The sequence below is a fragment of the Durio zibethinus genome, chromosome 6 (assembly GCF_047325235.1).
Source record: "Durio zibethinus cultivar Kanyao isolate XHJ-2024 chromosome 6, ASM4732523v1, whole genome shotgun sequence".
Taxonomy (NCBI): domain Eukaryota; kingdom Viridiplantae; phylum Streptophyta; class Magnoliopsida; order Malvales; family Malvaceae; genus Durio; species Durio zibethinus.
Genome location: NC_143167.1, coordinates 28241500 through 28258463, shown reverse-complemented (window position 1 = coordinate 28258463; position 16964 = coordinate 28241500). Strand labels below are relative to the sequence as shown.

The following is a 16964-nucleotide window of genomic DNA, read 5'->3' as shown; positions in this document are numbered from 1 at the left end:
ATTAGCCTATAAACAAAATATGACATTATAAGAATGGTTCTTAAAATTGTAATATTTAATTTTATGTTTGAATTTATTTAATAATATATATAGAGATTTGTTAGTTAATTACTTTGTTTGGTTTAATCTAATGAATTTTTATGTTAATATAATAGTTTATTATAATTTTACTTATAATTTCATATAAAATTATGGCACTATTTGGTAACTAAAAATATATATTCTCTTGGAAAAAAAAATCCTTTTTTGTTTAAAAAAATTCATACATGTAACTTTTTACCTAAAACTCAAGTTATTTTGTGCTATGTACTAATTTTAAGGTCATTCACAACTCAAGAGAAAAAAAAAATCAGAAATGGAGCAGAATTTAGATGATTTGGAAAAAAAAAAAAAAAAACCTACTGAAGGAAGTAAGGAGGTATGGCAGAGAGAGGAGAAGAATTGGTTCCAGCGCTCTGGGATAAAGTGGCTGTTTTGGGATGGCAAAAACACAAAGTTTTTTCATACTGCTAGGCAGAATGGACAGTTTAATAAGATTTCAAGGCTCAAGGATGACAATGGAGAATGGATGCAGAAAGGGAGGATATTTTTCAAAGCTTTGAGCTGTTCTTATAAGAACCTGTTTAGAACATATTGGGGATAAAGATTGGGATGAATTGTTATATTTTGTGCCCTGCTTGGTTACTGATGAGATAAATGTTTCTTTGGTAATGGAGATCTCAATGGAGGAAATCAAGTAAGCAGTGTTTAATTAGACATATTATTTATAATTATCGTACTATAATTAATTTATTATAATTTAAAATTATATAAAATTTATATTTATAATTGATAAATTTTTATATAATTTAAATAATTATAATATTATAATAAAAAATTATAAATAAAATACACCTACTTACAAAATTTCAAAACCAAATGATATTAGTGATTGCAATCAATATTTAGTTATTTTTTAAAGAATTACTTATAATTTTTATAAAACAGTAACAATCAATTTCAGGATACGAACAATTAACAAGTTTTAAAATTTATATTATTAAATATTTTTAAAAAATAATTACATCATATTGTATTTACTTATCTTTTCAATATAGAAACTTTTACATTTTTTTATTAAACACTAATGGAACCAAAGTTGAAACAGTCAAATACTATCCTCCTGCCAAGTTCCTACAGGAAAAAAAAAAGGAAAGTTGATCTATAAGTACAGGGTAGATTCAGACAAACTTGGTGACATCAATCATGAAATTCCTTTTTTGTTTTCATTTCTAAAAGCATTTTTTTTTTCGTATTAGAATATTTATCAGTCATTATAAGTTAGATAATACTGATTAAACTAAAAAAAAAGAGAAAAAATCGAAAAGAAGAAATGAAGAGGAAAGGATGGTTGAGAATGAGAAAGTCATTAATTATTATTTGTAATATCTTTGGGTGGGACCGGGACCAAACTTAGTGTGGATGCCACCTGTCCACTCCAACGCATTCAAGGGCTCTGCACGCGCCAAATATTCCTTTGCCTCTCTCTTTCTCTCCACAATAAATGGACAGTGCTGACTTGACTCTCTAAATATTGTTTCCCTCATCCCGATTCGCAAGAGGAAATCGAATTCGAAAATTTGGCCATGGATTCCAAAAAGAAGGAAGTTTTGCCACTAACGGATCCCTCCAAAATCGAACGCCGACGTGAAACCGCCGTTGTCTCAGCCTTCCCCAGCAAAGGAGCGCACGCTGCTCTTGGCTACATGTGCAGTGCAGGTCTCAATATTTCAAAACTCTATTTTTTTTTTCTGTTTGCTTGTCCACATTATCACCTACGAAGCTTCTTTTTTTCTTTTACGTTGTTTTTCTTTTTCTTTTTCTTTTTCAGTGGAATAATTCTTTTATTCAATTTACTTCTTTCCTCGAAAATTAAAGTAGTAGCATGACATCAGAATTTATTTGTTCTTTTCGAAATTTTATTTTATCATTTTTAGCTGTTTTGATTGTTGTTTTTCATATCACTTGTTTGGTTATGAAGTTTTGGAATACAACAACGAAATCATCATTCTACTATGGAATTTAAAATGTCATTTAGCATACACTTGAATTTAAACAAGAGAAGAAACATTGAATCATTAAATGAACATATTGTGTTAAATGGACACGTGACAAAATTCACAACCGTTTGTGAAAGTTTCTAAGGCTTTGCGGATGGAAAAGGGTGAAGATAGAGAACTTCTTAATCTAACTTAATCAATAAAGTGGGGAAGTTATTACGAATTTTAATCGCTGATTTTTTTTTAAAATTTTTATTCTTTTTGGTTCTTCTGACCCAGCAAAGCTTAAATTCCGGGGCAGACAATTTTGTATGGAACAATAATACTAAACTAGAACTAATGTAAAAAATTTGTTTATGTGGTTAAATCGGTGTTAAATAATATATTGAACGAATCAAATGTTCTTAAAATGAAACTGTACTGCCGATTTGACGTGTTGGAAGAATTGCGAATTTTCCCTTGAAAATTTTGCGAATAAACTATCGAGATTGGTAGAAGGAATTCTAGAGTAAACTGTTTGTTTTGTTTATTTTTTTTCCTTTAGTTACATAATCAAATGATCGTTCACTCTGTCTTGTTTGGAGTTACAATGTACTAAAGTATTCAATGTCAGTGTTACGGTCTTTACTTGGCTCATTCACTAAGTGAGGGAAGAAGTTGGATTTTTGAGGATTCTTTTTATTTGGATGAGAGAGGCTACATTTTATGATTCATAGATCAATTGACAAACAAACTGATTTTGAATCTATGCATTAGGGAGTTACCGAGGTTGTAAAAACCAGACAAATTTTCTGGTGGACATTTTGGCTTAGTATTGGCAAAATCTTGCCATGTTTGGTTTGTTTTATTTGAACGATGTTAGTGGAAATCACTTATTTTTGGAAGGGGTAATGTTATTTGATTATCTCTCCATTTCTCTTTATGTCTGATCATAAGTTCACGTATTTTTCTTAATTACTAATTATATAGTTGAAGATGATTCCTTCATGAATTAGAGAAGAGATGGAGATAATAATTGCCATTGCTTTTATCATCAATTATAAAAGTTCATCTGCTTATCTGTTTGTGCTTCTTGTAAGCTACAGGCTTTCAGCTTTGGTTTTTGTGTAATTTTGATGCAAGAGTGATAGTAAAACTGGTTCTAGTTATTTATTGAAACACCTTCAGCCACTTCACTTGCCATTTTTGATTAATTAACTTTTCTCCACCAACACTGCTAATTTCTCTTTTGTGATTATGCCTTTCTTTTCTCTCTGCAGTTCTCTTGGTTCTGTTCAACAAAGCAGCCCTTTCTTCTTACAGCTTTCCATATGTAAACGTAATAACACTTTTTCAGGTAGATCACTTGCTAAGTTGGTTTCTTGAGCTAGCCTAAGTATGTTTGCTTAGTAGAATAGTTAAATCTAGCCTAAGTATGTTTGCTTGGTAGAATAGTTAAATATTCTACCAGTTGAAGGACTTAATGGAATATCTTATTTTTTAAGATTTTCAATGACAATTTTCTGCATAAACAATTGCTAGCAGCTTAAGTTCCCTTACTAGAAAGTTGAATATAACCTCAGAAAGTTCATGAACAGAGCAAGATATACAAAAGTGAATGAAATAAGTGGTAAAGATCTAAAGAACTGGTTAATGACAATTTTAATCCTAGGTAGATTCTGAAAGTTGAAGCTCTCTCACTTAAAATATATGTGTGAATTTGCTTGTTCATTTTCCGAAAAAAAAAAAAAGAAATACAGAAATAAAGAGGGAACGAATTCTTTTTTTTGAGTAACTTATGAAACCAACAGTAATCAGTGTTCAAGCGTTCAATTGTAAGATATCTTCAGATTTGTAATTTAAAAATCCTAATCCTTTACACTGGATATAATGTTACTGAAGCTTCAGTGTGAAGATAAAATGAAAATTTCTGTTTTCTATCTGAATCAGGAAGTTCTCATCCAATTTCTCATTCCCCTTCCTCCCGTACAGTTTCAGTCATGTTGATGTCATTTTCTGTCCTATTTTCAGGTTCTTGGTCACTGCTTATGCAATTTTTGTCACTTTTGAATTACTTTTTGTCTCCATAGCATGTGCCATACTGATCTGGTCTTTGAAGTGCTTAGCCAGCTATGATATCTAAAGAACTCTTCATTTACGTTACAACATAAAGGTTCAAATACCAATGACATTCTCTTGAAAAGGTTATAAAAAGAAAAGAGATCTTTGCTACTTGAACTAACTTTGCCAATTAATTGATAACCATCCTCTATTAAAACATACTAGATCAAATCATCAGCAACCTGCACTAACTGTTGAACTTTTTGAAAAATCAATGATAGCTATATTGAGGTAAAGGATTATGGATTTATGGTAGTAGTATGTGATCCATTGTAATTTTTGCATGATTGAAAGAGTGCATAAAAAGATCCAAAATCGCCTTCCTTTACTTGTATAACCCCCTCTCCTAAAAAAAGCTAGATATACTTTTGACTGTAATAACTAGATTTTACATGTATTTAGGTCTTTTGTTATCTTTTGACAGTTCATAAATCAATACTTATTGTTTTTTAGAAATTTAGTTTGACAATTTTCTATTTAATTTCGTTCAATTTCATGTTATTTAGAGTTCAGTTCTTGCCACCCTGCCTGACATTTGGAGTTTGACAATTGAACCAAAATGCATTAAATTTGGCCTCCTCTTATTAGTTTATAAATCAAGTTATTCTTATGCATATTTAGATGTCATGTTCGTGTGCATTTCTCTATGCCATGAAGCGCTGGAAGATCATCTCTTTCACAGAGGGGGAGCCACAGAGCATTACTGGTAACCCGATAACCTTAATACCATTGAAGACACTGATTCATACGCTCCCTCTGGCAGTTTCATATTTGCTATACATGGTATGTATTAGAGGGTGTATATTTGGTTTTATGTGTGCTTGGTGAAAATTTAATCTTTCTTCTAATCGTTCCCTTTCACTTGCTTGTCGTGTTAAAGTTAATCACCATGGAATCTGTTCGTGGCATAAATGTTCCTATGTACACCACCTTAAGGCGGACTACTGTGGCTTTTACCATGATTGTGGAGTATCTTTTAACAGGGCGGAAACACTCATCATATGTCGTTGGCAGGTATGGAGCCCTTTCATATTCTATTCGTCTAACAATTGGGTCATTCATTGTGCTTAAGGCTTCTGCATGTATGTACATATGGGCTGTGGAGTGCATCCACCTTCTGCATCATAAATAAGAATGCCTTGCCTTTACATTTACAAAGTTCGAAACATCCCTGCCATTTTGAGCTCTCATGCCTTGCACACATGAAGTTTCACTTTTGAATATTGTGGTTGACACGAAGAATTAAATTTAGACAACTGGGTTCCTTACAGTACTGCATCATATATAAGAATTCATTGCTTTTATAGTTACAAAGTCAGAGCATTCCTGCCATTTTGAGCCCTCATGTCTGAAGTTTCACTCACATGTAAAGATAGGAGTAGAAATGGAGTGGGGATAATTGTGACATATAAGGCTTAGTTTGTTGTTGTTGTTGTTGTTGTCGTAAGTCTGAAGTTTCACTCTTGAATATTGCGGTTAACAGGAAGAATTAAGCTTGGACTACTGGGATTTCTTAGAGTTCTGCATTCATAAATAAGAATGCATTGCTTTTATATTTACAAAGCTCAGAGCATTCCTTCCATTTTGAGCTCTTATATCTTGAACACATACGAAGTTTCACTTTTGAATATTGTGGTTGACTGGAAGAATTAAGTTTAGACAACTGGGCATAGCGGTATGCATTATATGATAATGGCAACATTGGTTTCTGCAATTATGGATATATCCTTGAAAAAGATGACATATCATTTGAAAAATAGTTAATGGGTGTGAAAATGTAAAACTGCCTTGGAGAACAGTTAAAATTTGTTATCCTCATTAAGTTTATCTTGGAGAATTTAGTTTTCTAAATGCAAGTTTATGACTTTTAATGAAGTTCTCTGTTGAATGTGAACAGAGATACTTTTGTTGGTATCTGCTTGCAATATGAATGTGATACTTAGACCCAGCAAGGTTGTGTTATATCTACAAGTGCTATAAGATTGCACAAGGAGGCAACTGAATGTGGATGAAAATGTAGAAAAAGGATGAAAAAAAATTGTTTTGGTAGACATGGAAGATTAATTATAAAAGGTAATTAAAAAAAAATTGATTTTGAAGAAGGGATGTGGTGGTAACAAGAACATGGACAAAATTATAACGCGCTGCTAAAGTGGATTTTTGCTTCCTTTTTCAACATCAGAATTGGCATAAGGTTGAAGCTATTAATCTGTTAGTGCACAATATTGATATGAAGATTGATCTAACAACCATGAATTTGGAGCCCTACATAATACTTTAATTTCATTTCTTGGGTTTTTTCCCACATGATCAAAAAAACACTTTGATGTTATGGTTGCTTTTATTTCTCAGGTAAATTTTATAGGTTATTCTAGGAATTTGAGTTATTCTAGATTTTTAAAATTTAAGTTTGCTTGAGGTGCAAAAATCATTTAATATGTTAGTTTCATATTCTGTTTTAAAATTCCTCAAGTTGTTTTAAGCGTGAAAACAAAACAAGATGTCATTTTCTAGAGAAAGTTTGATAGCTATAGTTTTCATGTTCTTGCAATTTTATATATGACATGTCTTTTATTCATCACTCTGTTGAATGTTCAAAACGTGGCTAATAACTTTTTTAATGGCCTATTCCAAGGATTTCATCAGTGTGGGGATTATTATACTTGGGGCATTTGTTGCTGGAGCTCGCGACTTGTCATTTGATGCCTATAGCTATTCCATTGTTTTTATAGCAAACATCTGCTCAGCAATATATCTTGCTTCCATTGCTCGCATTGGTATTATCCCATTTTTGTCTCTTCTTTATCTCCCATAGAATGTTAATTTCTTTCTATTTATTTGTGAATATTCTCAAACGTTTCAGGTAAATCCAGTGGCCTTAATAGCTTTGGCCTTATGTGGTGCAATGGTAAGATTAAAGGACTAACAGAATTGTTCTTATATTCTTTTACATCTAAAAAATTACAAATTAGGCTTATCTGAACTTCTACGAATTTTTTATTGATTCTTGAAGGAATAATTTGTGCACCAATCTTGTTATTTTGGACATCATTCAAAGGTGACCTTGATGCGATGATGAGCTTCCCTTATCTTCATTCTAGAGGGTTCCAGGTGCTTCCTTTTCACAAAATAATTTTCCTTACTATGTATCCTTTTCCTCATGATGTTGTTAAGAAAGTAAGTGCATTCGTTGTTAGCTATTTTGCAAATCCATCTATTAATACTCCTGCTTAGTTCTTAGCTATAATTCATAAAAAAAGGGTCTCAGCTATAATACCTGTTACAATATGATTAATTGGATGGTTTATTCTAACTTATTGACTTGCCAGAAAGGGAAATAGTGCTGATAGAATACATTAGGATCATGTTTGGTACACAATATTATTATAGGATAGGATAAGATGATATTATGAATAAGATTAGATTAAATAGTATCATCCTATCTTATATTTGATGTGTGCAAAGAATAAGATAGGATAATTTATTTATTGTCAAAATTATCCTTTTTCAAAGTTTATACAATTTAAATTATTGATGTAATTTGTAAGGGTATAATAAGATATGTAAATTTAATCTCATGGATTAAAAATAATCCTCTCCACTTTTGGAGGATAGAATTATTCTATACCAAAAGGATGATAATCTTCCTTATAATTCTATCCCTTCCAATTAGATATAAACCAAACATAATATAGAATGATTATCATACTATCCTATTTATCATCTTATGCACCAAACATGACCTAAAAGTCTTGTTTCAAGCCGCAACATGTCATCAAGATTTGCAGTTACTATGCGTTTTCTGTTTTACTTTGTCTTCCTTCCTTTCTTTTTTGCTGTCATTGCTACTTATTCTAGTCTTGCTGGTTTGGTCTTCACTCTTCACTACTTTTTCATGCCTCTTTCATTTTTTCAAACTTTCCATGTCAATCAACTTTCTTTCCTTACCTAAAAGATTTCATACTTTATTAAATTTGGAGTTAGTTGATCGTATTGTTTGGTTTTGCTAGTTCAGTCACTTTTTTTTTTGGTGGTGTTAATTACCGATCTTTTGTGTCATGCAGACTTGGTTTTATTGCTTTCCCTGGCTACAAAGCTTTTCTTAACTGTTTTCTTTTGGACTGCTTTCTTCTGTTAACTCATTTAGGCAAATTTCATAGCTTCTTTAAAGTTACGCCAAGATTGTACCAACCCTAATGAATAACTATGATGACATGAGATTGGAAAAACTTTATAGGATTTAAACTCTTTTACAATTAAACTATTTGTATGTTATGCAGGTTGTGATGCTTCTCTCTTGTATCATGGCTTTCCTGATAAATTATTATGTATTCTTGAATACAACACTTAATTCAGCTCTGACGCAGACAATATGTGGCAATTTGAAGGTGTGATCACTTATTCTAGCTTTGGTTTAATATAACATATTTGTCCATTTGATGTTAATTTTACGTAATGCAGTCAATGGCTTTGATGTTTTATCACTGTAAAGTGTGATTCTCGTTTTTTAACATGTTGGGACGGAAGAAATATTATGGGAGAGGAGTTAAAGGCTCAAATGTGGTGTAGCATTTTGGAGACCAATAGATCACTGTGCTTGAAATTTTTAGTTTTCTATCTAAACTAATTTTAAGCTGCAGTAATGAATTGCCTGGTCTTATATTCAGTCTCTTGAATGTCTAGAAGGTTCATCAATCACGATTTGATGGCTGTTTAAGGACTTAAAAGTCATCTTACAGTAGGGAAAAACAGTGTTGCTTCAACTCTTATGGGTATGCATGGGTAAAAACTCTGTATTTCTTGTGAACTTAATGGTTTTTATTTGGTCTCTATTTCGCCTGCAAAATGTCTTACTGGTGCAATAGATGCTTGATTTTTCTCTGCCTTTCATGTAACTTATCCTCTTGAATTTTGGTGATGCATAATTGAATTGTGGTAGGATCTTTTTACCATTGGACTGGGATGGCTACTGTTTGGTGGGCTTCCATTTGATTTGGTAAGTATGGGCTACCACTCATTGTCAAAAAGTTTTGCGGGTTCCGCAACATGAAAGTCTCAGTTAACCTGAGATCTTTATGTCACCTACTTTCCTGTTTCTTGCTTTCAGATGAATGTTGTTGGCCAATCTCTTGGGTTTTCGGGATCATGTTTTTATGCGTACTGTAAACTCAAAGGAAAATAAACACATGGCCGCTGCTCGAGAGCCTCATACTGGAGGTAAATAATCTAATGGCCAAATACTGCTACCTTATCTTCTCCAAAATTTTGATTCAAAGATCAATACTCTAGAGCAAACATGAATGTCTGTTTCCACAGTCAAAGTTCCTGCACGAAGAGGCAAGCATTTAGGTGTACAAGAGGAACGGGTGCTCTTGTACTCTTCAATGTCATCAACAGGAAATTGGTGGATTCTAAAGACTATTGATTTCTCCTTCTAGCTGATCGTAGAATGACAAATATTAACCATTCTAAAAGAAAATTTGAAGTTGCCAAAATTTGATTTCACCAAATTTCAGAATTTAGTTCCCCTTTTTTGGACCTTGGTATCATTTAGGTGGATGTTTTCACAGTTTTCTATCCACCAAACAACCTTCGTCCTATCATATTTTTGCCTCAACTTTTTGCTGTGGATACTTGGTAGCTTTGGCTGGTTATCAATGATTATTCAAATAGCAATTATATTCCTTTGTGCAACAATATTGCTCCATTTTGACACGGAGGTCACAGGTTCAAGTCATGGTAAACAGCTTCTTTGCACAACAAGGTGCGTATATCTGACCCTTCCCAGTTCCCAAACCCCACAATGGAAGAGCCTCGTGCATTGTGATGCCCTTTAGCTTACATCTCTCTCTGGAGACTAATACTTAACACTCCCGCTGGCCTGGCCATACATGGCAGTTGCTTGATTTCGATTCTTCTACTACACAAATCTGATAAGTGAATTATATAATCTGAATACTTAACTGACTGCAAAGCGATGGTCGATGGTAGAACCAAGAATGGTCTAAACAAAATAAGAATACAGGCATATAGATATAACGTTCTAGGGACAATACCTAATGGCTGATTATTTCCTTGGTTATTCGTTTGCAAGACTACTTGGGATTAACGGTAAGCGATCTTAAATTTCTTTTCATGTTTTGCAAGTGACCAGCTTTCTTGTACTACAAGAACTCATTGTTTCAGTTCAAAGCAGAATATCGCTACCATTGCTCTGACACTCGAAACATTATTATAATGTGTGGACAATTCATGAACTAATTTCATTTTTTTTCTTCGTTTCTATGGTGTGCCCCACTGACTCGGGACAGTTCAGGTGTCCCTTAAGTACCCAAAAAAGTGAAATTGTGTCCATTTATGCCTGAATCTTTTACAAAAGCAAACGGCTTCTGCTATCCACTTATTACGGAGCAAATATATATTCTTTTGGGGGGTGGGGGGAGATTCTAGGAGGTAACTCCTGCTCTCCCATGTGTGGTGTGGACAGAAAAATCTAAATTCTAATAGTACAAGCGTATATAATACGAGAGAGAGATGGTTAGCAAACTCAAGTTCATGAAGAGGGGAGTGTCTGTATTTCTTGTCTCCACAAGCTGACAACAGAGTTTGACCTAGTTGCCTTGCAAGATTGAAACAAACCCCTTGCCCACATTTTGCGAAAGCTTAAATCTTGCTTCTATGTTCTCTAATGCACTTTCTTGACCCTTCCTACCAGTGATCCGGAACAGGTCAACAACTTCCTTTGTTGACTATGGTCACAATGCCATTGATCTTGATGTTTAAGTCCGATCAAAAGTTTTAGTCAAAGAAAGTTCCTTTTTATTTCTTTATTTTTTGGTTCCGAATGGGTACATGAAGCCTGAGAAATCGTGCTAAATCTCTCCATTGATAAAACAAAAGAGGTAAAAAAAAAGGAGGAAACTTCGAAAATCAAAAGTCATTCAGCTACTCTCTTCATTGGAGATATGCTAAGAAAAGTATATTTTCTTTTCCTAATCAAAGAATAAAAGCCAACATGTACCATAAAACTTTAAGAAATCTCTGCATGAGTAGAAACATGTGTGTCTCTTTGTCCCACCCTTTTAATCAAGACTTTCAATATCATTAATCCAACCTTGGAAATCTATGTTCCAACTCTTCATTTTGCAGAATCTGTAGAATATATGTACCACTGTTTGATTCCAAAGTAAATTCGAATTTGAAACTTTGATCTGTTTAATAAAAAGAAAGCAAGTTGTAAATAATTACATTATTTCTTGTACATATCAATTTTCTTTATATTGTCTCAGCAATGGATTGGATATTTGATGCGTGTCCCTTATCCCTGCTCTTGAAATTGTAAATTTTGTCACACATACAAAGCATGTGGTGGTTCAAAAGTATAAAAAATAATGAGAAATGAGGAAAAAAAAGAGGCTAAAGTTTATGCTATAGTTATAGAATAGCTTTTGACCTCTCCTCCATAGTCTTGAGACTAAGAATAAGCAAAAAAATGAGAAAAAAAAAGTCATAGGATCTGGTGATGAAAGTAGAATGAAGAGGGCATGGAATGGTTTAAGGCGTGGGGGAATCTGTTTTAGTAGTGGCACGCGAACTTATCGCCCAGAATCATGAGTGTGTGAGAAGAATGGCTTTTTTTTTTTATAATTAAAAAGGGTCTTTTTTTTTTTATCAGTTCCCAAAATCTTCAAAGAGAAGAAGAAGAAGAAAGAGTGACCTGACTGACCCCCCACCCTCTTTTGAAAGAAAGGAACAAAAAAGGGTAGGCAAAACCCAAGGATTGTGTCCCCTAGGGCAGGCCCAAGGCAGGGCTCCTTTAGCGCCGGTGTCTCCGCTTTGGGTTGTTGGCAAGTGGCAAATCTTGCCTATTCGCTAATTGCTATATGCGTTTACGTGTGGAATTTAAAGAATTTGTTTTTTGGTAAACAACTTTGTACGTACCCATTGGAAACTACTTACCAGACAATCCCCTTCGCTGACATTCTGCGCTCCTGTTCCCAAGATTCCCCGCCCTCACTCTCACTCTCACTCTCACTCTCTTTCCCCCCGATATTTAGTGACAATTTTTTTTTTTCATCAATTTCTACCATGGAATATGGATACCTTCACTTCTCTGTATAGCCAAGTGGATTGGCACCCATTGGGAGAGCCTAAGAGAGGAAGGGCGGTGAGCAGTTTAATTTTCTACAATTTGTATAAATCTAATTATGTACATATAGGTATATTATAATCATGTATCTATAGCGAGCTCACAATTTTAACTTAGATTCGTATAAGCTGCCAAGGAGAACGTATATTAACTTGTTAATTAGTATAATTAAGCTGATCTCATTTGCTATAGTATTAATAATTATATGCATAACAAGGAGATTTCGTTAATCCACAAAATTCCATATATCCTAAATCATCGTTCAAATTGCTTGAAATATCCATAAATAAGATACTACTTATTAACTTCAAGAGACCATGCGTTATAAGTATCTTCACCAGATATTTTAAATAGAATTATTTCCATATAATTAGCTTTTTTTTTTTAATAAAGGAGTTCATAATCTATAAATAAAAAAAAGAATTACATACTCTTGAATTAAAATTTACTAGATATTATTTTTTAAAAGTAATTTAATGAATCGATTAAATTAATTTTTTAATTCGTATATGTATATAAATATTTCAATCAATAGTAGCTGCTGCATGTATAGATAGATTTGTTTATACAGTTATGTACATATAAGCCAACAATTTTATTCTCTCTTTAGCAATATCTGTTCACTTGATTAATCAAATGCAAGCATGATATATAAAGGTAGTTTTTTTTTTTTTTTCTTTTGGAGGAGAATATTTTCAGGTGCATGCGCAAGAGAAGGAGTTTGATTTTTATTGAGTGCAAACTAAGCATGGCAAACCCTAAAAAGTAAGTTTTGCTCCCTCTTGACATCATTCCCCTCACCTCCTTCACCTCCCCATCCCGAGGCAAAACCTCCCTGTTATAACATTCTTTGCCTCCCCTACCCCTATAATTCCCTTCTTCATCTCAAACCCTAATCTCCCTTTCTTTTCTCCCTTTTCTCAGCCATAGTCTCTTGTCGACCCCCATAATCACTCTCTTAATTCTTCCCTCCCGGATCAAATAAAGTTGTATAACTTATATGGTTGTTTCTTTTGTTGACAATCTTTTCGTCGTGTGTTGTCAATTCCCTTTTTTTTTCCTCTTTAAACCCCAATTGAGTTAAACCATTTGAAAAATATGCCTTGTTTTTTGATTGATTTGAGTGGTACCCCATGATGAACAATGCTTTAAATATAGTTTGCTGAAAACTTTAAGGTTTTACCATAGACATTCTATCAATAGTGAACAGAAGTATGTCTCTTTCATCTGTCTTTTGTTTTTCTCATATTCCTAAACAGCAACATGTTATGTCTTGGTGCACCCAGAAACATCATCTTTTACTGTGTTTCCCTGTCTCTTTTTTGGATAATAATTGGTTCTTTAGGTGGTTTTTTCCTCTGCTGTAATTTCTTTTATCCAATTCTTTTTTTCCCCTCATAATTAACTTCACTGACTAGACTCAGTAATAGTTTTGCATCAAATTGCCTTGATTTTGACTCAATTGAAGGAAAACAAATCATGATTTTGAGATCCCACTTTGTCATTAATTATCATTTCCAACCACCAACAAAACCACCATTTCCACCTTCTACTCCATGAAGCTAGGCACCTTTTGCCCTACCAGAGAAACTGAAAAAAGATTAATATATTGTGTTGTCATGGGGCCATATCTAACTCTTCTTTATTCAAGTCCTCTTTTTTCTTCTTCTTTTTGGTTCGTAAGGGCGACACCAGGCATGCAAGTATATAAAAGCTTCAAAACCCGCGGTTTGTTTCATCGTAGAATTCGTGGGATGATCATTCGGGAGCTTTATTTTGATTTTTCTTTGCCTTTTTTTTCTTATCTCATGAGAGAACTTTAATTGCTGGTTGCTTGGGAAGCAAAAAAGAAAGCGATGTTGGTGAGGTTCAATCCGAAGACGGATTTACGCATGGATTCAATAGTAAAATACGATCTCAGATTGAGCCGCGCCAATATCACTTTTCACAACTCTTCTAATTTGCTTTCTAAACTCATGCTCTTGCTGTTCTCTTTTGACTGCATATATATATATATATATATATATATATATTCTCAACATCGGCTTCATTGTTCTTAGGATATATGGCCGTGTATTGAATCATATTTATTTTATATTAAACTCATTTAAAACATAAAAATTATTGTGTTATAATTTATGTTAATACTGAACATAAAATATTTTTTTAATTTTTATTAAATTTTTATATAATTTTATCAAATAAATTGTATTATTTTCATATATTTTATTATAAGTTTTACATCGTATCTAAAATTACCACGTATTTTCTTGGATGAGGTGTTGCATCATCATTTTACATGTCATTAATTAATTCCTAAGCTAATTTTTCATGTTTTGCTTTATGTTTTTCTTGTTAACTTCATCTTGAACTTGTTTTTCCTTTATTTACTTAGTATTAATCTCTTCACCATTGCCTGTTTTTGCAACAGTAACTATCACTGTTTCATAGGTTTTTTCTTGCAATGATGAGACACAGGTATGAGGTATGACTAGAAATGTAGAGGTTTTTTTTTCTTATTTTCAATGATGTAATTTATTGAGTTATTGATCTTGAAATAAATTTTACAGTCAGTTCAAGTAAACCTATAATGCTGCTAATTTGCATAAAAATGTTAACACAAATATCCGTACTCGAGCAAAACAGTTCATTTGCATAGAAGTTGGTTAGTGGTTTATTTAAGAGGTGAAGATTCAAAAGACCCTGTCTACTACTTAAACAGTAGTGGATTTTTTTATTACTTTATCTAAAGGTAATAAGTGTATTTCTAATTAAATCTATGATTAATATTTTTTAAAATTATTTTTATTTTTAATTAATTTTTAATTATTTTTTAATTATTTTTTATCTAACTCAAAATTATTAAATTTTAATCATAGATATAATTAGAAATATAGTATTCATATATAAATAAATTAGTGAAAATTTTTACTGATTTTTAAATATTTAAAAGATTTTTTTTCTAAACTCAATGTTTAAAAGGTCCAGAATTAAAACTCAATACTTAAAAGTTTTTTCATAAATTACTCATAAATATATAAACAAACTTGTTTAACCATTATATTTAAATGTACAATGATTTATAATACTATGAATATTGAGTAGTGAATTTAATATATAAATTAACCAAAAATGAAAAAGTATTTAACAGTGAATTGCATATTCCAAAAAGGAAAATTTAGGACTAGTTAACATTGTTGTTAAGGTTTTAAAAAGTTTAGGTTAGAAAAAAATATTCATACCACCTATAATTCTCTTGATTACAATACCAAAATTAATCAATAAAAAAAAAATTATGTACGGTCTACCATCTAAAGTGTAAAAAAATATTGTATGTAATTGAAACGTCTAAAAATATATATAAAATAATAAAATATTAAAAATACAGAGATAAGAAAGCAATATTTTATCTCAAATACATTTTTTCACTATAAAAACACCTCTTGAGGAGTTTTTTTTATTTGGTTTGAAAAATAAAATTTTTTTTATTATTTAATATTACGTTTAGATAAAAAATAGTTTTGAATATAAAACTATTTTCAAGAGCAATGTTAAACAAGGGCTTAATAGATTTATCAAACTCCACTAAATTAACTGAAAATTAATTACATACAAATGAATCATATATTAAGTTTGTTATGGATATTAAAGTCAAATAAACTAAATTAATTTAATTATTTGATATAATAATTATGAATACACATGCTTGGCATTAAATTTTATTTATTATTTTATTATTTTAATTTTCATTTCAAATAATAATATTAATGAGGTATTATATATAAATCATTAATGCACAACATACATGTAAATGTTGTAGGTGTAAAACAAACTATTAATGAGAGGATTTTTAAAATGGTTACACCTTGTTGGCATATATTTCTTTCATTCAAATCATGCCTCATAATTAAATTATTGAAAAAAAATCAATCATTATTACACATCACATGTGATAATTAAATGGTGAATATTAATTTTAACAAATTAATTAATTATTTAATAATAAACGATTACTTTTTTCAATAATATAATTATGTGGCATAATTATTTCATATAATCCTTTTTCACTAGTAATAATAAGTACACTAATTTAAATTTTTTATTTATCTTCGAATAAATATTATTAAATACATTAAAAGTGGAGTTTTTCAACTTCACAAGTGAAATTAAAAAGATAACATAAGCCTCTTAAGGTATATTTAAAAAAAATTAATAAAAAATAAAAATGAGATATGTGCCAATATCTTAATACTGCTTATAAAATTAAAAATTTATCCTAACAATATATTAAATACTAATTTATCATCTAAAAACATTTTATGACATGCAAAAGGAGGAAAATTCCTAAATTAATTGTGCATCTATCTTCTCTGTAACATATTACTTTTAGCATTTCAGTGAACTCCATTCTTATTGGATCTCGTCCTTCTCTTGCATAGTGAAAATGAAAATAAAAATTGTTGATAGCAAGAAAAAAAAGACTTTAAATTAAAAATATCATCCGAAAAAAGAAAATTGTAGAGATGCAAAATAAAAGGAAATCTTGTAGAAAAAAAAAAAAAACCTTCACCAATACTTTATCTATCATCTTTGAACAACTCTATTTATAATTTTAATTTGAGTATAAATTTTTGTTTATGCGTTGCTAAGGTATTTTTTTATTAAAATAAATAAAT

The 16964-nt window shown here is 31.4% G+C and overlaps 1 protein-coding gene across 9 annotated transcripts; it reads left to right on the top strand.

The window, feature by feature from the left end:
• Positions 1–1534: 1534 nt before the first annotated feature.
• LOC111286211 (UDP-N-acetylglucosamine transporter UGNT1-like) lies at positions 1535–9836 on the top strand. 9 transcript variants are annotated; one of them, XR_016342984.1, is made up of 11 exons: positions 1535–1758; positions 3299–3375; positions 4761–4922; positions 5020–5153; positions 6786–6916; positions 7003–7047; positions 7153–7250; positions 8420–8527; positions 8823–8911; positions 9079–9135; positions 9247–9328. XR_016342984.1 is itself a non-coding variant. In XM_022876073.2 (11 exons), exons 1-10 carry the CDS (start codon positions 1626–1628, stop codon positions 9319–9321), a joined length of 1020 nt encoding a protein of 339 aa, XP_022731808.1. In that variant the 5' UTR covers positions 1538–1625; the 3' UTR covers positions 9322–9356; positions 9456–9836. The 9 variants fall into 9 exon arrangements, 4 of the variants coding, with proteins under 4 accessions (XP_022731808.1, XP_089618681.1, XP_022731806.1 ...); XR_016342985.1 differs by having other exon boundaries at positions 8823–8921; positions 9247–9311; XM_022876073.2 differs by lacking the exon at positions 8823–8911 and adding an exon at positions 9456–9836 and having other exon boundaries at positions 1538–1758; positions 9247–9356.
• The last annotated feature ends 7128 nt before the right edge of the window (positions 9837–16964 follow it).

Bases quoted from the DNA above. Each gene is read 5' to 3' on its own strand.
- LOC111286211 (XM_022876073.2), top strand. From the start codon at position 1,626: ATGGATTCCAAAAAGAAGGAAGTTTTGCCACTAACGGATCCCTCCAAA. The intron at 7,251-8,419 runs GTGCTTCCTTTT...TATGTTATGCAG, and splicing joins TTCATTCTAGAGGGTTCCAG to GTTGTGATGCTTCTCTCTTG. The intron at 9,136-9,246 runs GTAAGTATGGGC...TCTTGCTTTCAG, and splicing joins GTGGGCTTCCATTTGATTTG to ATGAATGTTGTTGGCCAATC.